Source organism: Palaemon carinicauda, chromosome 13 (assembly GCF_036898095.1).
Source record: "Palaemon carinicauda isolate YSFRI2023 chromosome 13, ASM3689809v2, whole genome shotgun sequence".
Lineage (NCBI taxonomy): Eukaryota > Metazoa > Arthropoda > Malacostraca > Decapoda > Palaemonidae > Palaemon > Palaemon carinicauda.
This window is the reverse complement of record NC_090737.1, coordinates 126,826,260-126,852,974: the sequence shown is the minus strand read 5'-3', so window position 1 is coordinate 126,852,974 and position 26,715 is coordinate 126,826,260. Positions and strand designations below refer to the sequence as shown.

The 26,715-nt window shown below is 38.6% G+C and overlaps 1 protein-coding gene across 2 annotated transcripts in view; it reads left to right on the top strand.

Moving 5' to 3' along the window:
* The window catches only part of LOC137652403 (golgin subfamily A member 3-like), a 71,308-nt gene that overhangs the window by 31,828 nt on the left and 12,765 nt on the right, over nucleotides 1–26,715 (top strand). Inside the window, exons 6-10 of one of the 2 annotated variants that reach the window (XM_068385797.1) lie at nucleotides 1,186–6,193; nucleotides 9,590–9,753; nucleotides 10,125–10,327; nucleotides 15,306–15,584; nucleotides 16,544–16,786. In XM_068385797.1, coding sequence (XP_068241898.1) covers nucleotides 1,186–6,193; nucleotides 9,590–9,753; nucleotides 10,125–10,327; nucleotides 15,306–15,584; nucleotides 16,544–16,786 — 5,897 coding nt within the window. Of the gene's footprint in view, nucleotides 1–1,185; nucleotides 6,194–9,589; nucleotides 9,754–10,124; nucleotides 10,328–15,305; nucleotides 15,585–16,543; nucleotides 16,787–26,715 lie in introns of those variants that run through there. The other variant, XM_068385796.1, reaches the window with a different exon arrangement.

Below are 26,715 nucleotides of genomic sequence, written 5' to 3'. Positions count from 1 at the left end.
AGAAGGAGTTTTTCTTTATCCTCCCTTTATAAGGGAGAAGATGGTGGATGGTATAACCATTGATCATTATTTGTAAGGTATTTCATTTTGGACTGCTCTCTCCTTTTAAGTGAAGAATTCTTCACTATGTACTAGGTACTTAACAATTACTGGCTCAGGCCCTATCCGCCTACTCATCTCTGTGATAACCAGATGTTATCACCCACCAGTGAGTGAATTTTTGTACTTTAAAGGATGAAAGGCTTATGTTCTGAACCAAAGGTCAAAAGGGAAGAGTTTGACAGTTGGGCAAGCTGGGATACCCGGCCGCTTTCTCCTCATTGTTAACCACCTCGCTAACAGTTTGAACAGTTGATCCAGCTCCTCTGAAGACAGCCCTTATTTTAAAGGACTCGGGTTGGTATTGTTGGGGAAAATACAAATCACTTTTATGAATTTGGTATATTTACCAATGAATTTTATTAAGAACCTATGTTTTATAAATATAGTCATGTCTGAATTTAAGCTTTGTCAATTATGGTTGGTTGAGTTCCACAGTAGTTAGTTCTTAGGCAGACTTACAAAATGAGATAATTAATTTACCTGAATACTGTATAACAAAATCTAAACTGCTTATTCAATACTCGGTATCCTAGTTTCTCTAAAGTTAAATATCTTGGTTGTTTTTAAATAGAAAAATAAATTTTAAGTTGTAACATCGATATACAGTACTTACATAGACTTAATGACAATGGAGAAACTGGAAGAACAAATGAGAATGGGCCTAAATATAAAAGCTAAGACTAGGTATATGTTGTTTGCAATTTAGAAAGAGAAAATGTTTAGTTTAATGTGTGTAAGGTATACAGTTCAGAAAGAGACAAGTATTAGGTTAATACATGTATGGTAATAGGCATAGTAAAATGCTGTAGTTATGATCCATATTACTACTTCAATTCTTTTGGGAAATTGGTTTGACTTGCTGAACTCGGAAGTATTGATTTCAGTACTCCATTTATTTACCAGGGTACAATACGAAAAACTTCCTTAATTTTTTTAAGGAAAACTTTTAAATTTACCGGTAATTCTGTAAAAATTTTCAAATAGTTGGTAATATAGTATTTAAAGCACGTTTCTAGAAAATTTTGAAATTTTTGTCCAGTGAACTACAAATACTGTACTTATTTTTGTTATAATGCATTTCAGGTCCGTTAAGGATCCCACCCGTCTCGCAGGAAGTAATTGATGAGGTTGTGTGTAACATGGAAAGGAAGAAGTCCTCTCTGTCTTTTATTTATAATGGCAGTGCTCCAGTAAAGGACAAGAGTTCAAGTAACAAGAATTCCACCGAGGAAAGCATTGTACTAGCTACAGAAAATATTTCGACTCCAGACTCTTTACTTTTTACTTCCTCCAATGGCAATAGAAATAGTATAGGAAGTACAGTTTATGGAACCAGAATTCCAGTGAGCTCATTGTCATCTGTTCTTGAACCTGATATACACAAGAATTCCAGAAACAGTAAAGAATATGAGTCGAATTCAGTGCCACGCATTCAGGCAAATGCAAGCAACACAAATAAAGTAGATGTGAGAGTCAGCAGTTGTGATCCAAGTATACACATTGGAAGAATGGCTTCCTCTAAGGAAGGGTTGAGTGCTAGCAGAGTGATTGCTGTTCCAGTTGGAATGAGTGATCATGGACCTGTTGAAGTGTATAAAGAAGTTCATCCGTATCCTGCTAGTTCCATAACTACTACAGTTGAAAGATGTTCGTACATAGGCCAGACGGAGGTGAGTACACGACCTACCCCGGGGATGAAGAAACGTAAGAAACTTAAAAATAAAAAGGGAAAGGAACCTTATCTATCGCATCTATCTTTGGCAAGTGGTTCCTCTGCCTGCTCCTCAGTTGCCAGTGATTGTACTATAGTATCGAAAAATAGCTCTGAACTGACACCCACCACAAGAAGTGTAGCATCTTCATCTAAAATGAGTCTAAATGACTCTCGAAGTGATTGTGGTGGACCTGTAAGTAAACCTGTACTATCGACTGCAATAATGCAAATGCGACAAGCCTTGGAATCTGTTTCTAATATTTCTGATAATCGGTCTGATAGGTCCAGCGGTGGAGGTGGTGGGTTAGAGGTTGCCTCCAATTTTTCCGATACTTCTTCAAACCTTTCGACACTTTCTGATCTCAGTGGATATGAAGACGAGTACATTAGAATTAAGAAATTAGTATCTGATGCTGTGATTCCCCCTGAAGATTATAAAAAACTTCTCGACAAAACAAATGCCAAATCACAAGCGTCAAAGCCAGTGCCTTCTGTAGATTATGAGAAGATTATTCGGGATTTACATGCTCAAAAGGAAGACTTGGAAATTCAGTTGCATAGACTGTCAATACAAGTCCAGAATGCTGTTAGAGAGAAAGAGCTTTACCAGCAACAATTAGAATTAATGAATACTAAAATAACAGAAACTAATCAGAAACAATATTTTGAAGTTTTGAAGCAAAGGGCCAACTTAGAGGGACAGTTAGAAATGTTGAAACAGGAATTAGAAAATTCAGTTTATGAGAAGAGTCAGCTGCAGGCAAAAGTTACAAATTCCTTAAAAGAAGTTGAAACGTCAAAAACTGTTGTAGCAGCTGCGAAAGAAGCAGAATCCACCATGAGTGCAAGATTGCTTAAATTTGAAGATGCTAATAAGGACTTAGAAAGACTACTAAAACAGGCCAGTGAGGAGCTTGAAAAAGTTAAGAATGAATCTAAAAAGACGAGAGATGATCTTGCAGCCGCCCATGATAAGAACATAAATTTAGAGCAGAATGTAATGCAATTACAGGAAAAAGACAATTCTATGATGACAGAAATTAAAGGGCTCAAGTCTCGAGTATCTTGTCTTCAAGAGGAGTGTCAGGCCCATATTCAAGCTCAACACAAAGCAGAAGCAATTTCAAGTAAACTCTCTTCTGAACTGCAGGGTGCACAAAAATCAAGTCTGTGGTATCAGGAACAGTTGCATTTGTCACAGACCGCAAGATCGAGCTTGCAACAAGAACTGGTAGAGGCTAGAGGAAGTGTTGCCAAGCTGACGACAGAAAAAGAAGCATTAGACACTAAAGTGCAAACTCTCGTACGTGAAGCAGAGGACGGGCAGGCAAGAGCTGTGAGAGAGAAAGCTTCTCTGGTGGCACATCTTGAAGCATTGCAAGCTGATATGGCGGAACGAGAAGCTTTAGTGTCTCAGATGGAACGAGATCGTGGTAACGACACGAAGCTGATGGAGGACAGGCGGCAAAGGTTAGAGCAAGACCGACATCGGATTCATAAATTACGTCTTGATCTTTCGGATGCAGAAAGGCAGCTAGATTCTATGAAGGATGACATGAAACACAAGTGTATTCTTATATCAAAATATGAGAAAGAATTGAAGGATTTAAGAACTTTAGATGCTGTGAATCAAGAGGTACTTGGAGAAAGAGATGCCCGTATATTAAATCTTGAACAGGCACTTAGCGAAAATAAATTGCTTTTAAGCAATACTCAGCAAGAAGTGAAGGAGAATGTTATTATAATCAGTAGCCTGAAAGAAGAGAACTCTAAGCTTGAAGTTGCCCTTGTAGGAGCTAATACTGAGAAGAGAGAAGTTGATGATGCTATCATCAAAGTTCGAGAAGATATGACAAAGCTCTCTTCTAACTTCTACAGAATGAAGCATGACATAGCAGCAAAGGATAGGCAGCTGGAAATCTACAAAAAAGATGTTGAAGGTTTAAATCAGTTGAAAGATAATTTAGAGAAGAAATATGAATTACTGGAGTTGAAAATGCAAGATAAAGTTGAGGAAAAGAAATATGTGCAAGAGATCGAGTCTCTCAGGAAACAAAGTAAAGAATTGTCAGACGAAAAAGAAAGGATAAATAAAGAATTGACCGAGGCCTCACGAACTCTGAAAACATTGGAAATAGAAAAGAAAGGTTTAAATGAAGCTGTAAGATTAAGGGAAGAGCAAATTCAAAATATGCAAGGAAGCCTTGAGAATTATAGAGAAGCAATTCTTAAAAAGGATGAAGAACTTTACGTAATAAATGAACAGAACTCTTCGATGGAAAAATCGTACGCAGAATTAAGACGTAACTGGGATGCTTTGAAAGAAGAGAATATAGCTTTTAGGCAAGAAGCTGAAGCTTATGCAGAGCATGAGAAAGCTCAAAAAATGGAGTTGTTTGACTTCAAAGAGAGTTTGCAGAAAGAGAGAAAATTGAAGCAAAACCTTGAAAAGAAAATGGAAAAGGCATTAAAGTCTCATGAAGAAGATAAATTAAGACTGGAAAATGAAAAGGCATGTATAGAAAATAAATTAAAGGAGTTTTCTCAGGCAGCTCAGGTATTGAAAGAGGAAAATTCAGGGTTACTCGAAACACTTGAAAAGCTGAAAAATGAATATGCTGAAGTGTGTAGAGACTTGCTGATTGAAAAAGAAGAAAAAGACAAGTTAGAAGTAAGCTTACAAGAAGGTGTGTCTGATATGGATGCCTTTAAGCAGGGTTCTACTTGTAGTGCTGAAATGGTAAAAGTTTTGCAGAGTAGAATGGAAGATTTGTTAAAGGAAAATAATGATATCACCAACAGGTTGACATCATTGCAAAATGGTTATCAGGAACGAATGTCTGAATTACAGAACTTACTACAGGTGAGGGAAAAGGGCTTGGTTGATGCAAATAAGATAGTAATAGAGAAAGATTTGATAGTTTCAAGACTTAACCAAGAGATGGCCCAGTCTTCTAGCCAGATTAAAGATGTTTTGGCTGAAAATGACCAGCTCAAGAAGAAAATGCTTCGTTTTGAAGATGAGAATCGAGAGAGTAACAGTAATCTTGAACACAGAGAGTCCAGTAAAAAGAAAGGGAGGAATCAAGATTTGCAAAAGGAAGTGCATATACTTCAGACAAGATGTAATGATGCCGAGTCAAAACTTAAAGAATTGACTAAGCAAAAAGAAAACTTACAGAATACTCTGAAAAATACCAAGAAAGAGAGTTTGCTAATGAAAGCCAAAATGAAGGAATTTGAGTCATTGAAGGCAAAGTGCAAGGAACTTGAATCATCCAAAGTAAGTAGTCAAGAACTGCAGGCCTTTGAGGTTAAATGCACCGAAATAGAATTGAAATTGAAATCTGGAGAGGAAAAAGTTTTATCCCTGGAGGCATCTTTAACTGCCAAGGAACATACGATTCATGATTTGGAACAAAGAGGGAAGGATTTGGCTTCACAGTTATACAATTTGAATGAAGTAAATAAAAACTTACAGCTCAAAGTAACTGGCCTGGAAGATACTTGTCAGAAAGCTAAAGAAGAAATTGCCCAGTACCAGACTCGGGTCAAGGTAGTGGAGAATGATAGGGATGAATGGATGGTGAAATATGAGAGCTTGCGTGATATTATACCCGAACGTGATACAAGTACTCAGCCTGCTGTACAGCTTGGCTTTTCAGAAAGTCAGGTTCTAAGTCATAGCCAGGAAAGGCTGTCGGTATCGCCACTAGAAAGCAGCACTGCAATTAGCGTTGCTCATACAGGCGTTGGATTCCTAAGTGATATGTCCCAGGTAACTATAGCTAATGGCTCTCAGTTTGATAAGACTATGGCTGATCTTCAAGCACAGGTTAACTTGACTTCCAAAGCCCTGCAAAGTAAAGAGCAGCAAATATGTGAGCTCCAAAACCAAATTAGTTTGTTACACTCAGTTGATTGTAGTAGCTCTAACCAAAGTGCCAAATTGGAGGATGTACATGCTTATAGAGGGGAAACTATACCCATGCAGGTTCACCAGCAACAAGTGCAGTCACTCTTGGAAAAGATAAAGGAACTACAGGTTATGCATGAATGTATGGGTGCAGTAGAAAGAGAAACTGTGTACCCTAAGGAGGATTTGAGTGGTGAAGTTCAGGAGTTATTGAGCAAAGTTAAAGAGTTGGAATCTTCTCTTGATTCAAAACAAAACGAACTTGACAAAGCTGAAACGAAAATAACCGAGTTTCAAGAGAAACACCGACGGTACGAATCCAACGTTCGACTGTTGACTAGAAAGCTGAAGGAGCACATGAAAGGAAGAAAGTCAGCAGAAAAGGAGATTCAGCTTCAAGCAGAGAATCATCAGAGCTTAATGAACGAAGAGCATCAGAGGTACTCTGTGCTCAGATGCAGGTAAGAGATTGCATTACTTCTAGATATCATTTTGTGTATTTTAGAAAAGTATTTTGATGTTGATTCTGGTATGATAAATTGCAAAAGCATGTTGATGAAGACTTTTTTATATGATTTGCTTGAAACTAGACATGAACAGACTTTAGTCTAATTAACAGTTGTCTTTGATGGTATGAAAATATTCAGTTTTGAAGATCATTAGATCCACCATACATATTTCCTGAATATTTTAAGCTATAGTTTTGTTAAGAAAAGTAAAGATATATAAGAATAGTATAATGAGACTAAGGGGAATTCATCTGTGTAACAGGTTTAATTACAAGAAATTTGAAAATGCTTTTATACAAGCAAAACATATAAAAACAATTAGAGAATTTTTAAAATTATTTCACATAATACCATCACTTATGTGTAGCCTGTTCATGGTCTTTGTGTCCAAGTCACTGCTTTCTTTTGTCAAATGGAGAGAAGAGATGCAACATTACTGTTCAGGGTCTTGGTTGGTAATTTCCTTGCCATTCATTTTTGTTTTTCCTTTTTTTTTTTATAAAGTGTTGTTTCACCACATATCAATCAGATCTATGTAGTGTGAATTGTAATTTAGGTTTTATCTGGCCAGTGCAAATGGTGAAACGAAAGAATAAAATATGGCAATTGTAATGTGTAAATGACTACATCTTCTGGAGAAGATGATATTTAATGTATACAGTATGTGACAGGAGCTTGTTGTAATGCTGGAAGTGTTCTTGTCCAAGAAGTGCATAAAATAAGGGATGAGAAAAAAGTTAAGATAAGAAAATTCTCCAAAATCATCCCCTAAAGATGAATCTTGTGTGGCTGCTGCTACTTTTTCTAAATAATTCTTATCAGTCCCTTAAATGAATATCACAAGATAAAGTAGAGATCTTCTATCACTGGTCTCATAGTCAGGGATGTAGCTAGTGATTTTGGGTGCATGGGGGTTGTTACTAAAGAGGCCCCCTCCTCACCCTTGCCCTGGTGAGAGGTGAGTGAAGCCATATTAGCTGGAGGGGAGATGTCATAAATGAAGAAAAAATTAACCCCATTTAGATGCAGTTTTATACTAAGATGCTCTTGAGGCTTGTTTTTATAAAATTCTTTATATTTACTTACTTTAAATTTTATGACTCATTTTTTGGAGGTCCCCTCACTTGGAGGCCAAGGGTGCATTTTCAAAAAGGTTCCCCTGTTTCCCATGCCCCCCTTAGCTATGCCACTGCTCATATTGTGTTATTTGATCCCTTACTGTAGATATAGCACTTTCCCTTCCCTATATATACAGTACATCAAAGAATTTAGTGTAACTTATACACTAGTTTTCTTTCTATACACAAGTAACAACACTGAATATACAATACTGTACTATTGAATTGGTCCTCATGAAAATTCCTAGCCTATGGGTTTTAAAACTCTTGACTGACTTATTAACAGTTTTTATTAAGTTTGTTTTGAAGGGATGTGTATCATTTAAGATTTGATAATAGAATTCAAAATTGATAATAAATTCAGAAGATGTAATTACTGCAGTACCTGTTAGCCTTTCAGTAATTATTTATTTTAAAGAATTTTCATTGTGAAATCTAAATAAGGCAAGTATTTTAGTAAAAAAGGAGTTTTATAGAATGAAAATGATGAGAAAGGTATTGAAGTGGTAGAGATTGTGATAGATGAAATGTGTACATGCTATACAATGTGTCAGAAGGTTGTACAAAACATTGAAAAATGTGTGTTAACTGAAAGGTGCCAATACAAATCCCATCAGAATAGATATACAGGTTCAAGGTAAAATTGTTGACAATGTGATGAAGTGAGGCAAATGAGTGATGCTTCTTTTAATTGTCGATTTTTTGTATCCTAAGAAATTCAAATCTGAGAGTTGAGAGGGTAGGAGAGCACTTGCTGTTTGAGTCATTTTAAGAAATAGACTTAATTGGAGGATATGCATGCTTAGAAAGGAGAATTATAACCATGCATATTTAACAACTGCAAGTGCAGTCTCTCTCTTGTTCTGTTACTAATCTATGAAGGTTGAATTTTTTCTTGAGTTTGATTATAGTGAAGATGCTTAAAGAGAATGCAATTAGAGAGTGAATGCTCTGGTCAAGGAAAAAAACTGTCCAGCGAGCCTTATAGGGGAATACTACATCCACTGACAACCTTCTCTTGTCAATTCTGGTGTTAGCCAATCTCTGATCCTACAAGAATATGATCTTAATTGCTCTACTGGTTGCAGTTGAAGTGGTTCATTGTCTTGTTTTCCATTGCGATAGACAACCCAAGGAGTATTATTATTTGAAGTAATCTCGGACAGCTTCTCTTCCTTAGACCTTACAGCAACCTTGAAATGTTCAATTTTCACACTTTAAAGATATCTGTCAAATATTCTGAGATGAAGGTTTATTTTGAAGGATGCAGCTGCATCGACTTGAAGATCCCAATTGGAGTTGTTTGTAGTTTTAACAATGAGAGGGAGCTTAATCGAGTAGATACAGACATCTTTGGATGTCTTTGGTGTTTTTCAGAAAGAGTTGAAAAAACTGTGACTCAAAAAACAAGTAGCTAGAACCATACTAGACCGCCTTTTGCCATATATTAACATTATGCATTGTCCAATGAGGGCTGTGGGACCTTATTTACCAAGAACCTGTGATACTAAAGGTGACAAAGATATTCCATTATACATTACAATGATATAAACATTATTCCTTTGAATCCTACCTCTGCATAAAACTAGTTCGTAAGTGCAAGTACCGACTTGATGACCTGTGGATAGAAATGAATAAAATTTCCTCCCCCCCATTTTTATCCACCCTCCCTTCAAATGGGCTGCCAAAACCCTCTCCATTTATTGGGAAGAGGCTGATAGGAGCAATTCTTGCCCTCCTACATTGATCCTTAAGCAGCAAACAACCCAGCCCTTTTTGGCTTGTCAGGGCCAAGGGTTATCCAAAGGCAACGGTTAAAGTAGAGGTCCACAACCCCAACAGGGGGGGCCAATCTTCCCACAATTTGAATTAGAAGAGTATCAACAAAAGCAAGGATAGAAATATAATTCTGAAAAGCAGTAAATGTAGAAAAAGGGCTAAGATAAGGAAAGTCAAGGTTTTAAATCTTAAAACTGCAGTAAACTTTTTCCAAGTGATATTTTGATTATTGTAGCATCTTTTTCCATTGATGTTGAAGTTTTTCACCCTTTTATCTATAGGCTTCCAAGGTTGTGTAATACAGAAATGTGCAAAATTGTTTAAAATTTGGGACTGTATGTCATATAGCACATCCTCGATATTTATTTCTGCTTATTTTTCATAAAATAGGGTCTTTTAGTCATTCATATACTGTAAAGACCCCCACAATTTAGTATCGTTTCATGTATAGGTGCATTGAGTTGGAAGGCCGCTGTGAATCGTTGGAAGGTCAAGTTGGAAGTCTAGAAACCGAAGTAGAAGAAGTGCGAGCGGCCCTCAATTCTTCGCGTCAAGAAGCCCAAGAGCATCACCAAAATACTTTGACTTTACAGAAGGAAATTGGAAGGTTACAGGGTAAGTTCTCATAATCTGTTCGTGCTTATGTCGAATGAATATAGATTTCATTTTTTCTTGAGTTCCTATAATACTGTATAAAATGAAGCATCTGCTATATGTATCTCACGGAAGATTGCCGACTTTTTCTTTTTCACTGATTTTAATGCTATATCTAGGAGAGATACTTTTCAACATCATAACTTAAGAACTAGTGACAGCATGTGATGCATCTAGAAAATTTTATGTACTGTGAAGGCTATACTCCAAGAGACTGAAATCTATTTAAATTAGGTATGTTGTTATTCCAATATATCAATAAATGTAAACAGTATTTATTTTGAAGTTTCAATATTTTGTCTTAAATAACTGGTATTTTTCATGTTGATCAGAAGTTGCAAAGACTGCGGATGCCTTAAGGTCAGAAGTTAGTAAAGGTGAAGGAAAGTTGCATGAAAAGGAAGTGAGAATAAAAGAACTGGAAACGGAGCTTCAGGTGTTAAATGGACAGTTCCGAGAAAATCAAACTACAACTGAAGCTTTGAAGAGCAAGTTGGAGCAGCAGGAGTCTGAGGCCGTGCAGCTGAAGAGTCAGGTTTGTGTATGATGTTTGTAATGAAAGAACTGCTGTTAGTGGTAGTATAAAAAAAGTCCCCTTTTAAGCACCATCATCTTTATTTCCCCTTCGTTCTTTAGTTGCAACGATGATAGGTTAGTGAAATTTTTGGTTGATATTTGCCAACATATTTTTATATCAGAACCTCCTGTATCGCCTGAACATCATGAGGCTCCAAATACTTTGCATGAGTGTGTTCCTCTTTTAGGGGATTAGACTGTCAGTTCTGTATGCAGAGCATTTTATCTCTTTGAGATTATTATGATCATATGTTACATTTGTAGTGGCATGGTAATCGGGTTTTTATGTGATGGGTAAAGGTAGGAGATGATTGAATGGGGATACAGTATTCATAAATAATTCAGGGGAGAAGTTGATTCTAAAGAATGTTGTAGGGCATTCATCTTTAAAAGTCTTTGAGCATTGAAACATATACTAAACTAGAGGGGCACTCAGTAGAGCGCAGACCGCTGTTGCAGCTTATTTCTCGACCTTATGGTCGACCTTGACCTTTGACCTTTGCATATATTAATTGGCATGGATTTTCATACACTGAAATATGAACCAAGTTTGAAGTTTCTGTTACACCGATATCCAAACTTATGGCTTATTACGGGAATTGGGCATTTTGCTGGACTGTGACTTTGACTTTTGACCTTGACCTTCCAAAATTTAGTAATTTCCAGCTTTTTACATAACAGTTAATCCTTGCTAGTTGCATTACTGTACAATTAAAATTGTGGCCAGGAAGCTGTTCATAAACAAACAAACAAACACAAGCATCCAAACAGGAGGTAAAACATAGCCTCCTTCCAACTTTGTAAAAATTGAATAAGTAAAAGATTGTGGGCATTCTAGTATGAATAAGCAGTTTTTCACTTTTTCTCCAAACCCAAGGATATAGTGGTATAATTGGAGCCACTAGTATCACCTTGCATCATTTGTTTCTGTTATACAGCACTTTAAAACTTCGATTGATGTATGTTAAATGAAAAAGATTGTATTGCATTTTTGTAGATCTTGAAAAATTATTTGATAGCTTATCAAGAGATGTAATTGAATGGGTATTATGAATGCAAGCTATAACAGAAAAATCCATTAAGCTGGTAATGTTACTCTACGAGAGTACAGTACTCTATTTCGAGGGATGGTATTGGCAGAAGTTTCCAAAGAGTTTGAAATAAATGTCGGAGTTCAACATAATAATGAAAAAAGCTGTAACAAAGACTTAGGAAGAGGGCCCCTAAAAATTGCTCTATGCAGAGACCTAGTGTTAAATACAGCATCTGAAGGGGAAGAGGATTAAGTGTATAAAAGATAAAAGAGTGGAGTGGAGATAAAAGGACTGAACATAAACTTTTTTATAAATGTAGCTGATGGTGATTAGAAAGAAAACAATAAAGTAAATGTGGTTGTTTTGAGGTAGGTAAGAAGGTAAACTCTTTAGTCTGTGTGTGAAATGTAACATGAGAAATGACAAAAGGTACTATAATGAACGTGTGTCGCTACCTAGAAATCCCAAACAGACAAATATAATGCTCAACTTGGGAGCAGGGATCCCCAAAATGCCTGACATCTACAAAAACACAAAATAACACAGTGCTACGAAAAACACGTCCGAACGTTCACGGGTGCTAACAAGGAATGTGGGGAGAAGGATAGGTAGTGGTGGTGGTGGTGGTGGTGGTGGGGACAGTAGCTGTAGTGAACGACACCTCGTAGTAACGGGGGATTTTGAGGAGGGAGAAGTCTAATTGGAAAGGGATCTCTGGTAGTGGTATCACTCGCCCCAGTTTTAATACCGATACACTTTAGGGGTGAGCGACCTGGGTATATTCCTGGCATTCCATGCTACTTTTTCTCTGGTATATTTATCAGTATTTATACCTTTGAAATGGTGCTTTAAGGAGCATTTCACTGGGCGACGCAGGTTCTTCGCCCAGAAATAGCTTTTTCCTTCGTCAAAATCTTTTTTAGATGTCTGAAATGTAATGGATGAATAGGAACTACAAAGGGAATAATTTTATTGATATACCTGAAGCTGATGAAGACCTTGATGTTCCCATGAATGAACTTAGTGTATTTGAAGTCGAAACTATCATTGAAAAACTCAGGAGATGAAAAGCCCCTGGATATGATGGAATAACTGCCGAGATGATACTGGCCGAAAATGAAGTGACTACCAGAATACTTACGCGATTATTTTGTAGAAAATGGCATGAAGAGGCAAAACCAGATGATTGTAGAATGTGGCATGAAGAGGCAAAACCTGATGAATTGGAGTTAGGAGTGTTGGTGAAAATGGCAAAAAAACAGTAATTGCAATATTAAAAAGACATAACACTTACGTCAGTTATGAAAATAAATAGTAAGCTTTTTCTAAAGAGACCTGGAGAGAAAGATTGATGAAAAGCTGAAAGATGAACAAGCAGGATTTCGAAAAGTTAGAAGTTGTACTGACCAAATTTTCCTTTTGAGACGTGCTGTACAGCAATGCGTAGAATATAGAAATCCACTTTTGATGGCATTTGTGGACTATGAAAAGGCCTCGTGATAGTGTGCACTGGCCAATTTTTTGTAGAATCTTGCATTATTATGGAATTCCTCTTAAATATGTGATTTTGATTAAGCCTGTTCATGATCATAGCAAGGGCAAAGTTAATGTTAATGGAGTCTTATCAAATGAATTTCCAGTGAACAGTGTAATGCTCCAAGGGAATGAGTTGTCACCTATTTTGTTTATCCTCCTCATGGATTTTGTAATGTGTAGAACAGTCGGAGATGGTGGAGAAGGTTGAACTGGATTGGTGATAGGAAATTAGCAGACCTAGAGTATGCTGATGATGCTGTCCTTGTTAGCAGAACACCCCAGGATTTGCAATGCTTGCTTAGCAGAGTGCTTGAAATATCACACGAAGTTGGACCCAAGATAAATAGAAGAAAGACATAGATGATGAGAATGGAGCATGCAATGGAAGATGAATTATCATTGGAAAGAGAAAAGATTAATGAGGTAGAATCATGAGTATTAAGGAACTATCATCTCTAATACAAGGTCTTTAGAATTAGAGTTTAGTGAAAGATTGAAAAATCCAAATCAGACAATGGCTGAGTTAAGTAAACTTTGTAAATCAAATTGCCTGAAATTACTTATAAAATAAGATTATACATCACTTTAGTGAGATCAGTGTTACTATATGGGCATGACTCATGGTATGATTTAATAGATTTGAGAACAAAGCTCTCTGAAGGATTTTGGGAGTTAAATGGCAGGACAGGATTAGAAATGAAACTATGAGAGATTACTAGTGTGTTGTAAGTGGATGAGATCATGATGAGGGGTACATGGAGATGGTTTGGGCATGCTCTTCACACCTCCCAAGAGAGATTAGTTCACCAAACGTTCAGCTGTGCTCCACAAGGCACCAGAAGAGTTAGAAGACCCAGGCCTACATGGGTGAGGACTATGAAGTGCAAAATAGGAGATGATGATTGGAAAAGTGTTTAATTAAAAGCTCAAGATAAAGATGACTGGGAAAATCTAACAGAGGCCCTTTGCTTCAATAGGTGTAGGAGGAGGTGGTGAATATGATGATGATGATGATGAAGAAGAAGAAATTAAATGGATAGGCATGTATTGGAAGAGCTAGAACATTTCTGTTGCCTTGGAGAGACTGAACAGTGAAGGAGCATTAAGAAGAGAATGGTAACATCATGGAATAAATGGAAAGATTGACAGACTACTGGTAATTAAGAATGTCCCTTTAATCTCAGAGATCAAAGGCTGATAGGGCTTGTAATTCTCTATGCAGATGAAACTTGGGGACTGGCAAAGAAATTACAATAGCTTTCCAAAAAGTATGAGCTTAGAAGCTTAAAATTTAAAGCTTGACTACTTTGAAAGATCATATTTACTTTTCCCCTTTTCACACTGGGTTGCTCTTTCTGTTTGAGTCTTTGGTCTTGTAGTATTCTGATTTTCCTTCCAGGATTGTAGTGCTAGCTAGTAATAATAATAATAATAACTCGACAGATAGTTGTCCAGAAGCTGAAACAAATTGTATGAGTTCGAATTTTAAAATATTTTAAACTCATTCTTATTTGTAACCTAGGTACGGGAAGAGCTGACGAGGAAATTTTTATCATTTTGACGGTACAGGATAGGAAATATATTGTCACATCAGGAAGTCTGGTTCACATTTCTTGGGTTATTTCTGCATCTTAGAATATCCAATCATGACTTCCTCACTAAATTGTCTGCATCTCTGTAATATTATAAAGTAGGCTTTAAGTGAAAAATAAATTTTTTTGGTTCTCTGTTGTATGTTGAATTATTAATTCTGGGACATATGGAGTGTTTTATCATAATGCCTCTATTCTGGTATCAAATTAAGGATCATATAGCCAGTAAGAGTGTAGTAGCTTAACAATTGACAGGTTTGAGACTACAGACTTTAAATATCTTGCTTCTATGGTCATGGCCCATAGGGGTTTATCAGTGCACCTCACTCAATGCACTGTATTATTAAGGGGTCTTTGCAATGTTAATTCAGTTCCTAACTGCATCCCATTTTTATTCTGCTTTGTGTCAGGTCTTACTTTCTTCCATCTTATATTCACAATTTTATTGTATAACTAGGGTGTTCCCCCATTACAGCTCGGCTGAATGTCTTCTCTGGCCTCATTGTTGGGATTAGTGGCCCAAATTCTATACATTAATCCATCCATCATACTTGACACCACCATGACATTGCTACTTAATTCTCCAAAATCCTTTTAATTTGAGGGCCTATTTTGTGTACACTGAAACAAGATTTTTATGTAAAAATGTAAATCCTAATTACTGAGTTCATGTATGTACTTGGTAAATTTCATTTTGTTGAAAGAGGTATTGTAGACTTGTTTAACATTGCTTTTTCTTATGTATTCTAATTAGTTTGTATGTACTGTATTTCAGTGTAAAGATGTAGAGGGAAGACTTGCCAAAGTTATGCTGGATATGAAAAGCAAAGTTGAAGAAAATACTGAAATTAACCGAGCATTGAAAGAATTGAAGGTCGATCGGTCCAAATTAAGTGAGAACTTGAATCGGGTGGAGGAGAAGTATAAACAAGTTACAGCTGATATGCAAGAATTAAAAGCACAACAGTTGAAAATCGTATCAGAAAAGGAAGTCTTTCAAAATCAAGTGAAGGAGAGCATAGCCAAAAGTAGCACCTTAGAAAATCATATCAAGGTATGTTGACAATTTTATTATTTCTAATGGTTTTGTTGTTATAACTTTGATCTTTCAGTGTCTTTAACTATGTATCCTACCAAGTAGACCACCTCTACTGACATTGACATTAACAATTAATAAGGCAAACAAAGCATTAATTGCTGATATCTCCTGCTCATGCCATCATATACTATTTATTTTATATCCTGCATCAGTTTTATTAATATTAATTTATGCTTTTTATTTTGATATATTTATACTATGTGTTCAATTGATTTGTGTTGATTAGGAAGTCCTCCTGTTACCTATCTAACCTTTTGCAATAATTCAGTTATCTACTGGTAATCAAAGAACTAGGTGATTACAGTACCTTAGAAATACAATAATTTTCTTTAGCAATATTTCAACAATTTGTTTGTAAATTAGTCATGAGTTTCCGATTGATCGCGTTCTTGAATTATTTTTCATTCTAAAATGTAAAGTGAATTCCTGTGATAATGTGTTTGTTGTTATTATGTAATGACTTATCCTTTTATTACGTGGACGTTTAATTATCCCTTGCCTAAGTGTCTCTCTCTCTCTCTCTCTCTCTCTCTCTCTCTCTCTCTCTCTCTCTCTCTCTCTCTCTCTCTCTCTCTCTCTCTCTCTCTCTCTCTTTTTTTTTCATTATCATGATCATAATTTTTTTTCCCTTATTAGTACTCTCTCTCTCTCTCTCTCTCTCTCTCTCTCTCTCTCTCTCTCTCTCTCTCTCTCTCTCTCTCTCTCTCTCTCTCTCTCTCTCTCGTGTTCTTATCCTATTCCTGTCATTTTGTAAATGTATATAACTGAATAAATAATTGAGATACATGATGGTTATTTGATAATTTTTTAAAAAATATTTTACTAAAATTTTTATCTTTAAATCAAGTAAGGATATAACAGTATTATGTAGGGAATTCGTATGTTGTATGACCTAATTAAAAAAAAAATTTCAGGTTTTAGAGGGTGAATTAGAAGCTTCAAAGAAAGAGTTAACTCTTTCAAAGGAAAGGATACTGAACCTTGAATCGGGTCATCAGGCAAAGATAATCCAGTTGGAGGAGAGCATCAGTTGCTCTAGGCAAGAGGTTGTAACTCTTTCAACTCAGTTGGGTCAAGTTCAGAAAGAGAGAATCGGTTATCAGACACAGGCAACCGAGTTACGGATGGCTTTACAGTCTGCCTTGGCTCAACTAAAGGTAAGTATCTTATTGCCAAGCTAATTATTAAAACTTTCTCATTTTCTATGCTTTGACTTCTTCCTAGATTTAATAAAAAGGATTTTAAGGTATACTGTATAAATTTTTTTTGAAGTTTCACATTCCAAATAATTTTTCTTACGCATATACAAATCTTCAGTCCTTCAAAATATGAAAAATATCTTCTGCAGAGTTGGAAGGGCCATTGACTTCGTTAATGAGGTAGATTATTGTCTCAATAATCGTGTCTCCAGCGATTTTCTTGTCCTTAATCCAAGGGAGAAGCAGTCTCATCATGGCTGTGGGTTCTTGCTGGAGAAAAGTCACTCCCTTAGGAGTTGCTGCATTGAGGATATCCTGTATGGTTCCTATCGTAGACGCGTTTCAGCCATATTCCTTAGCGACCACACTTTACTGCATTCCAGCCTTGTACTTGTGATTATCTCCTGCTTTGTCTCCATAGAAAGCATCCTCCTCTTCTTTCCCTGCACATCAGTAACTTTCTTGGTATTTACGGCTAATAAGATAAGTTTAATAACGCAACATGACACAGTTCTTTAAGTAAAAGCATGAAAGCGAAATCACCAACACAAATTCAATCTGAACAGTAGCATTGCCAAAACAAAATGATCGAGAAACGCCAATATGTAGATGCATGATGGGATAGATGCTGACCAATAAGAGATCCGGATCGTTTTCCGGTAACTGGCATCCTAGTAGGGAGATAATCAATGAGAGCGAGGGGAATGGTGACGAGTTTACAGCTGGTGGCGGGTGGAGAAACCTTTTTCCCATGCCTCCTGGTTGGCTGTCCTTCTGCCCCGGTTGCTGTGGCCTGATTGGTAACGTCTCTGCCTGGTGTTTGCCAATCGAGGGTTCGAGTCCCGCTCAGATTTGTTAGTGCCATTAGTGTCTGCAATTTTACCATCCTTGTGAGCTAAGGTTGAGGAGTTTGAGTGAGCCTATAGGTCTATCTGCTGAGTCATCAGTAGCCACTGCCTGGCCCTCCCTGGTCCCAGCTTGGGTGGAGAGGAGGCTTGGGTGCTGATCATATAATATATGGTAAGTTTCTAGGGCATTGTCCTAATTGCAAGGGCAATGTCACTGTCCCTTGCCTCTACCATTCATGAGCGACTTAATCTTTTAAACCAGGAGAGAACAGAATGGGAGCTACTCCTTCCATCTCTGCCATGATCAGTGCTATGGATTCTTCACCCACTGTTGTCAGCTTTCCTGGGACTACTTCACACCCTGATTACATTGCTGGTTCTGTCCTAGGGGCAGAGTGATCGTATGCGTGGTTGGGGAACAAATCTCCGGATTAACCTGCCACACAATTTACCCCGGCTGGGTATGAGAGTACTGTAGTAGAGTTTATCTGCCCCGAAGACAGCAAACCTTGAACTGGTGCTGACGTTGGAGGACAATCCTGGGTCAGTGTTACTTTGTGAGTGTCACTGTGCTCTTGAATACAATGGTCTGGGGAAGGCTACATTGGCTCTGCCTTTGTGGCAATCCCTCCTCTACTCTCAAGACAGAGGTTTTATGCACCTGAGCTTTCTGCGTCATTACCTCTTAGGGTTGACACGTCGTTCTGCACTGTGACAAAGTAAATCCTCCTTCTTTTGAGTAAGTGGCCTTGGGATACTCTGCTATGGTTTCCCTCCAAGGTGTCTTTTGGCTTGTCCAGTGGTCAGGTGCAGTGTTGACTTCACTAATTTAACAGGGTTATCAACCTGGAACCTCTGGAACAGTAAAGGTCCCATGCTGTCGGGTGGGAAGACGTGATCTTCCTAACACGCCAAACAGCAAACCTTTGTGCCAACTGTGTTACGAGGGATGCTTTAGTTAGAGAAGTATCTCCCCCATCCTTCCTAAATTATGGGGAGGATGGTGAAATATATACCAACCCATTGATCATCATATGCTAAGTATATTTATTATTCTGGACTGTTGTTCCCTTCAGGGCAAGGGATCCCTCCTTTGACCATGTACCAATCATCTTGGACAGGCCAAGCCCTATCAGTCTGTACATCCCTATGATAGATAGACAGGAAGTTGCTGGAGTCCTCTCCTTTACTCCCATACGTGAATATGGAGATTCATCAGTTTTAGAGGTACTTCACACCCACCAATCGGTGAGTCTCCTGCTTTTAATGGAGAAAATAAATTTTAAAAGTGCAGGTAATTTGTATTGTTCCAAGCAATACAAACCTGAAACCTTTCAAGTTAACTTCCCACATAACCACCCAACTCATTCCTGAGCCAAAGGTCAAAAGTGAATCGCTTTCTATAGGTTGAGGGACCGGGCCACTCATCTGCGCTTGCCCCCCTGTTGTTAACTAGTGTGGGTTGGGTGTGTTTTTGTGTGTGTGTGTTTAGTTTGATTTTAAAAAACCATTCACTTTTAAAGCTTCATACTGCAGTTTAATTTTTTGCTCATTATAAAATCTTCATATTTCTTTAGACATGATTGTGTTCTGTGTACAACAGTTTATTTTTAGATAAAAATCTTTACTGTATTTGTTCTAACATAATTTTTGTACATTTTTATCCCCTTCATAAGATCTCGGTTCACATCATTCTGTTCCTTATCTCTTTTATTTATCTGGTCTATGTCAACCATTGCTCTTACTACATTTCAGTTGGTTTATTAGGTATAAACCTCGCCTATCCCAAGTCTCCTTGTTGATGCTGGAGAGTTACCTCTAGACCTTTACCGAATGTCTTCCATTCTTCGGTATTGGTTTAGATTACAAAGACTCCCTAGCTCTCTAGCCTTTCAGAATGCAAGCCTTGTAAGACACGCATCATACTTTGAGTTGCACCCAAAATCTCCTCAACCTTATCGCTTTCGGGTGAAACGATTATTAAATAGTCTGGATATAATTAGAAATAAGGTACTTCCATTCAAGGTATCATCAACGCCTCCATGGAAGTTACCAGAGATATCTTTTTGTAAATATTTTATTGGAGATAAGAAGAATATGTCAGACCTAGAAGCCAGGTCTCTTTTTAATGAACATGTTAAAGAACATAGAGGATCAACTTTTATCTATACTGATGGCTCCAAATCTGATGCTGGCGTTGGATTTGGAGTACATAGTAATGGTTTTAATTGTAGAGGTGCACTTCCTCTGACCGCTTCCATATTTACTGCCGAACGGTATGGCATATTAACCGCTATTGAGAAAATAGCGTCGGAGAAGGAGGGTAATTTTACAATTTTTATTGATGCAAGGAGTGTCCTTCAAGCTATGGAAGTTTTTAATTCTAATAACCCTTAGTTTTAAAGATTTTAGAATGGCTTTTCATTATTGGACGGAGAGGTATAACAGTTCAATTTTGTTGGGTTCCAGCACATGTAGGTGTGTCCGGGAATGAGAAGGCAGATTCACTGGCTAAGGAGGCTGCATCCGAGTTGCTGCCAAGAAGGTATCCCATTCCCTGTAATGATTTCTTACCTGACATCAAGAAATTGGTTTGCAGTAAATGGCAACAGCAATGGGATAGTCAAGATGGCAATAAAATGCGAGCGATAACAAATGACCTATCTCCTTGGAGGTATAATATGATGCCCCGAAAATGGGAGATGTCTCTTTGTCGTCTCCGTATTGGTCACACTCGGTTGACACACGAGTTTCTGCTGAAGGGCCAACACCAACCGTATTGTGACGACTGTTTAGTACCTCTAACAGTAAGGCATTTGTTGACCGAATGCCCCAATTATAACAACTTAAGGAATAGATATTTGTTTGAGGCTCGAGGTGAGGGTGGCAGGTTCATCCTTGCCAAGGTTCTTGGAAATGATGTGTCCTACCATGCAAGTGGCCTTTTTAGATTTATTTCAGAAGCAGGTCTTCTGAAAAATATTTAACTTTTATGACATTCAACTTTTATGATTTTAATTGAATACTTATATTTTTTATTTTATTTTATTTTTTATTTTTGTATACATAAATTAAATGTTACCGGCATCAATGACCTCAGATGTCAGGATGCCTGAAAACTTTAAATCAATCAATTATTAGGTATAAAATACTACATTACATATAGAATAATATATATATAAAGTACAAGTGTTAAAACATGACCCTTTTTTTTTTCTTTTTCTTTTTTTTATTACAATAAAGCCTTTGAATAAATTGATGATTTAATTGCTGACATCACTAGTGCGTGGCTGTGGGCCATCAATATCATCAGGTGGGGGAGTGCCTGGGGTTGCTGGGAATACTGTTTTCATAAACATTGTTAATTTCATCCGAGCAGATTGATTCTTCACCTTGTATATTAAACGATAGGGAGGAAAAATGTAGAGTACCATCCATTCAATCCTTCCAAATCTTAAGATGTTTGGGGTCTATCGCTTCAAATTTTGCAAGGAGTTTGTTGTGATAAACATTCCGACAAACCCTCAGTGGTAAATATCTGTTGTGGCTTTTCCTCTTCATTCTTTCCATCCCTCCTTTCCTCTTCCAATTCTGTCAATTCTTCATTTGTAAGTTCTCCCAATTCCACTTCAAGCAACTCCTTAACATTTTCCATTTCACACACACACTAAGGAAAGGTCTTTTGCCAATTTCACATTTGGTCTTGTATCACATAGTTCTTTTTCCACCTTAAAATCAAGGAAATTCATTAACATAACGTTTTAAACAGTGTTTCCACATGCCGTTCATACATTTTTCTGTCGCATCTCCCTGGTGATATCAGTATTTTTTATACATTTAAGAATATACTTTTTACATAAGTTACCTAGTCTTAGTTGTCATCTATAGCATCCAAGGCTTTGAAGAATGTTGTTAGGAGGTAATTTGCCTTGATTACAGCAATTGAGCCTTAGAGCATGGGTTGAATTACAATGGAGTTGTGTTTGGGAGGCAAAAAGAAAAACTCACATTGGGATTGATATCGTTTAGGTAAAGCGGGTGTCCAGGCGCATTATCCGGTAGCAACAAAACCTTTAAAGGAAATCCATTATCTGAATAATTCTGACATACTTGAGGAATCAAACAATTAATAAACTACTCTTTGAATAGTGCCTTTATTAACCATGCCTTATGGTTTGGGTGGTAAAACACTGGCAAAGTGTGGTTGCTAACAGTCTTGAACAGATTTGCAGATTTTTGCAGTAATAAGTAAGAAGAGGCTTTAGATGTTTCTGCCATGTTTTCACTAAGCAGAAGTATAAGCTTTAAATCCAGCCATGGCTTTTGTTTCTTAGTGGATATAAGTGCGTTCTGGCATTTGTTTAAAAAATAAACCTGTTTCACCCACATTAGATATCTGCTTTACCAGATAACCTTCTTCCTTCATCATTCGTCAAGATTGTCAACAAACTTGCACACATCTGCCTTATCTTCACTCTCTGCTTCTGTCATTCGCACATTATGCACTTGAAAATTTTTTTTTTAATCTCTTGAATCAGCCAATACTTGCCACAAAATCTTTATTGTATTCTTCTCTGCCTTTTTTGCTCAATATCTCGAATAGACTTTTAGCCTTTGCCATTTTAGTAAAAAGGCGCATTAGTGTCCTCCTTTGCGTTTGGTCTTCTATCCATAAGTACAATAATATTTCTATTTGATGGATAGGCCCAGTTCATCACTTCATACGGATTGTTCAACTAATGATTACCGAACTTTTCACAGCTTCTCGAATCCTCTCTTTGCCGTTGAGAATACTGTAGTCGACATTGGAGTGTGATAGCTTCATCTTGCTTGTGATAACATTTGCTTTCTTTCTTCCATATTATTTAATCACCATCAGTTTGCTGTACAGATCAATTGCCTTCCTTCTTTCTTGGCTGGCTGAGGAGAAGATAGACAATTTCCTCTTGGTGGACGTTTTAGGGATGTTTTCAATGACATTTTGTAAAACGCTCTTCGTGCTGATACTCTCACAGGTTACAAACATTTGCCGGAATTATGACGTCACCTGACGTAAATTACTTCTTTCTTGAATTTACAGTAGGTACTGTAATCAAGGGATTTTGACAAAAGAAAAATCTATTTCTGGGGAGATACCTGTGACGCCCGGTGAAAAGGGTCCTTCCTTATACTTTTCTGATATAAATACTTCCAAATATACCAGAGAAAGTTAAAGTATGGAATGCAGAGGTTACTACCCTCGTGCGAGCACCCAGTGGGCGTTGTGTATAAAGCAGGGGCGTGTGAAAACCACTATTCACAGGCTGTCTTCCATTTAGATAATTCCTTCATCAAAGGGAAGGGCTGTAACAGAGGCCCTAGCTACCTTACCTGAGCCACTCTACCGACGCTAGCGACATCTGTACTACATCCTTCTGCAAGAACTATGGCTTGGAAAGGAAAGGGTGGGGCAACGTAAGGGAAGGGTTTCACCGGGCGTCACAGGTATCTTCCCAGAAATAGATTTTTCCTTTGTCAAAATCCCTTTTCTGGGTCGACCTGTGACGCCCTGTGAAAATGTACCAGAGAATGCCTTCCAAGCCCAATAAACACTATCAAATAATAAGGATATAGTCAAACACCATCTACCAAAAACAAAATACTATATTAAGGTAAGTAAAATATAAAATATAACACATTAGCCAAACAGGAATCCAAAAATATGGAGTAACAATAAGAGGAAATGCAGGGAATCATCCCGAGAATCAAAACGCAACACAAAATCAATCCTTACATGGCTAAAGAATGGTAACATGATATAACACAAGGTAAGGTTAAACATACTAAAAGGTAATAACCAGGGTAATGAAGCATTGGTAACATAATTCTAGGGCTAAACGAACCACCCAGGAGAGCGGCGACATGGCGAGAGTGGCAGGTAGGAGGAAGAAGGAGAGAGATGGATGTAAAGGAAGAGCAAAGAGATTATTGGGGGGAGATAAGACTCCCATCTGCAACTGTGGGGAATTTAAGGGCCTGTAGGTTCTTCAAATAGTGGCGTTTGAAAACCATAGATTTCCAAAATCCATGTTCTGAAAGTAATTGATGGAGGTTGCTACCGACCGGATATCATGAGCATGGGGAAATGATTCCGGGTTAGCTTGCTTAATAAAGTAAAGGATTTGTTGCCTGATGCCTTGAATGGAAATAGTGCCTCCCTGTTCTCTGAGAAACAAGGGGCCAGACGAGCGGGTGGCGGTTCTAGCTAAAAATGCCCTGAGTGTAGTGACTGGACACAGAGAAGTATCTTGGAGAAGAGGGATAATCTTCCAAGGGGACCACCTATTTTGCGGGTCCTCGTTTTTAGCTAGGAAAGCTCTGTCTGGAGAAAGTAGAACTTCACCTGATGGGAGGAAATCTATATTTTCAGGATTACGTGTGAGAGCTGGTAATTCTGAGATTCTAGCACCTGAGGCCAAGGCCGTTAGGAATAAGGTCTTCCTAAGAAGAGTGATGTAGGAGCAGGATTCGTTATCCGTGTCTGAAGCTAGCTTTAGTATGTCGTTCAGAGACCAAGAGACCTTTTGTGGGCGAACCGAAGGTCTGAGCCTAGTGCATGCCTTCGGAATAGATGAAAAATAGGAATCTACCAGGTCAATATTGAAACCCACGAGGAAGATCTTCTTCAGAGCCGACTTAATCGTGGTTATAGTGCTAGAATGTTCTGAATTCTTTAGGAAATCTGCTAATTTTTTAACAGCCGAATCGTATTGTCTAATTGTAGAGTCCCTTTTGTCTGATTCTATGAAGAGGACATTTTCCGGGTCAATGTTTGCGTCACTGTGGGCTGCAAACTTCATGAAATCCACAAAGTTAGGGTTTTGGCTATCCTTGAGGAATCTGACACAGTCTGAGTTTGGACTAATTGGGTCAGCTTGGGGAATGGGATCCGGAAGGGGCGGAGTTTCAACTCGAGGAGGAGAGGAAACCAACTGCTCTTTGGCCAGTGCAGTGCTACTAAAGCTACTGCCCCTTGGAAGGAGCGTAGTTTGTGCAAGACTTTCATCAGAAGATTCACCGGAGAGAATAGGTAAATCTTCTTCCAATGGTTCCAATCCAGGGTTAGAGCATCCATAGCATATGCCTGAGGGTCCAGGTTTGGGGTCACATAACAAGGAAGTTTGTGGTTCAGTTGTGTCGCGAATAGATCCACCTGGAGACCGGGAACCAGCCTGGAAATCCACCGGAAAGAATTCATGTCCAGAGACCATTCTGACTCCAGTGGTTTCGTCCTGGATAGTGAGTCCGCTATCACGTTCTGGACTCCTGTCTGGTGAGTTGCCGACAGGAACCAGTTCTTTTCTACTGCCAAGGTGAAAATCGTGACCAGGACTTGATTGAGGTTGGGAGATTTCGATCCCCTTCTGTTCATGCAGTGCACCACTGCTGTGCTGTCTGAGACTATCCTGATATGAGTGGACCGTGGAGGGGATAGCCGCTTCAGGGTCAGGAATACTGCCATGGCTTCTAGTACATTGATGTGGAAGTGTCTCTTGGCGGGGGACCAGGAGCCTTGAAACATTTGTTGGTTGTAATATCCCCCCCAACCACTCAGAGACGCGTCTGTATGAATCGTCACTTGTGGAGGAGGGAATTGCAGAGGAACCGATTTGGAAAGGTTCTCCGGTTTGGACCCTGGCCGGAGTCTCTTTTTCAGGACTGAGGGGATCGATGAAATCTTGTCTCGTAAATGTATTGTAGCTCTCTTTCTCCAAACTCGGTTGATGTCTTTGAGTTTGGCTTTCAATAAGAGGTCTGTCACTGATGCAAATTGAAGTAAGCCGAGGATTCTTTCCAATGCTCTTCTGGACACCTGTTTGTGTTTGAGAAAGTTCTTTGTCTTGGATGCTATCTCTCTGACCTTCTTGGAAGGAAGAGAGAGCCTGTGACTTGAGAGGTCCCATTGGATGCCTAACCATTCGAAATGGCTTGCCGGTTGCAGGCGAGACTTTTATAAGTTGACCTTGAAACCCAGCTTGTTGAGGAATTGAATCACTTTGGCTGTAGCTTTGTTGCATTCCGGGATCGACTGTGCCCAGATTAGCCAATCATCCAGATAGGCAACTACTTTGATCCCTTGGTTCCTGAGTTGTTAGAGCACTGTCTCCCCCAGTTTTCTAAATATCTTGGGGGCTATGCTGAGGCCGAAGGGCATGACCTTGAACGCGAAGGCCTTCTTGCCTAGGCGGAATCCGAGGTAAGGGGAGAAGTTTCGTGCTACTGGGACGTGATAATAGGCGTCTGTAAGATCGATAGAGGTGGTGATGGCCCCACAGGGAAGTAAGGTCCGCACCTGCAAGACAGTCAGCATACAGAACTTGTCGCAAAGAATGTAAGAATTCAGTTTTGACAAGTCCAAGACTACTCTCAGCGCCAACGAATTCTTCTTGGGGACTGTGAACAGGCGCCCTTGAAATTTCAGTGACTGTACTCTCTTTATGGCCTTCTTCTTGAGTAATTCTTTGGTGTATTCCTCCAAGATTGGAGTCGGTCTCTGGAAGAAGATCACTGCTGGAGTTGGAGATCCTTGTGGCCATTTCCAACCTAGGCCTTTTGATACTATGCTGTGGGCCCAAGGACTGAAGGTCCATTGGTCCCGGAAGTGGTATAGTCTCCCTCCTACCTGATTCCCTTCATTGAGAGGGGGTTGAATTTAGATCCATGTCCTCCACGAGGACCCCTGGCTCTTGGCCCGCCGCGGTGGCGAAACTGACCTCTACCCCTGTTGCCGCCTCTAGAGTATCCTCGAAAGGTACTAGAGGTTTCGTAAGCTGGATTGAAGGCCGGGAAGGGTATCCAAGGAGCCATGGGGGTAGGATGGGTACCTTGGGGAGCAGGAAGGTAGACCACCTGCGGTGGAGGAGCTGTATGCGGAGAAGCCGTCTTAGAGGTAGAAGGAGTTGACGAGTGAGGGCCTTGATGGAACTGTCCACGGCTGGTCTTGTACGGGGTGAAGCGTTATTTCTTTTTGAAGAAAGACTGCTTCCCTGAATCTACCTT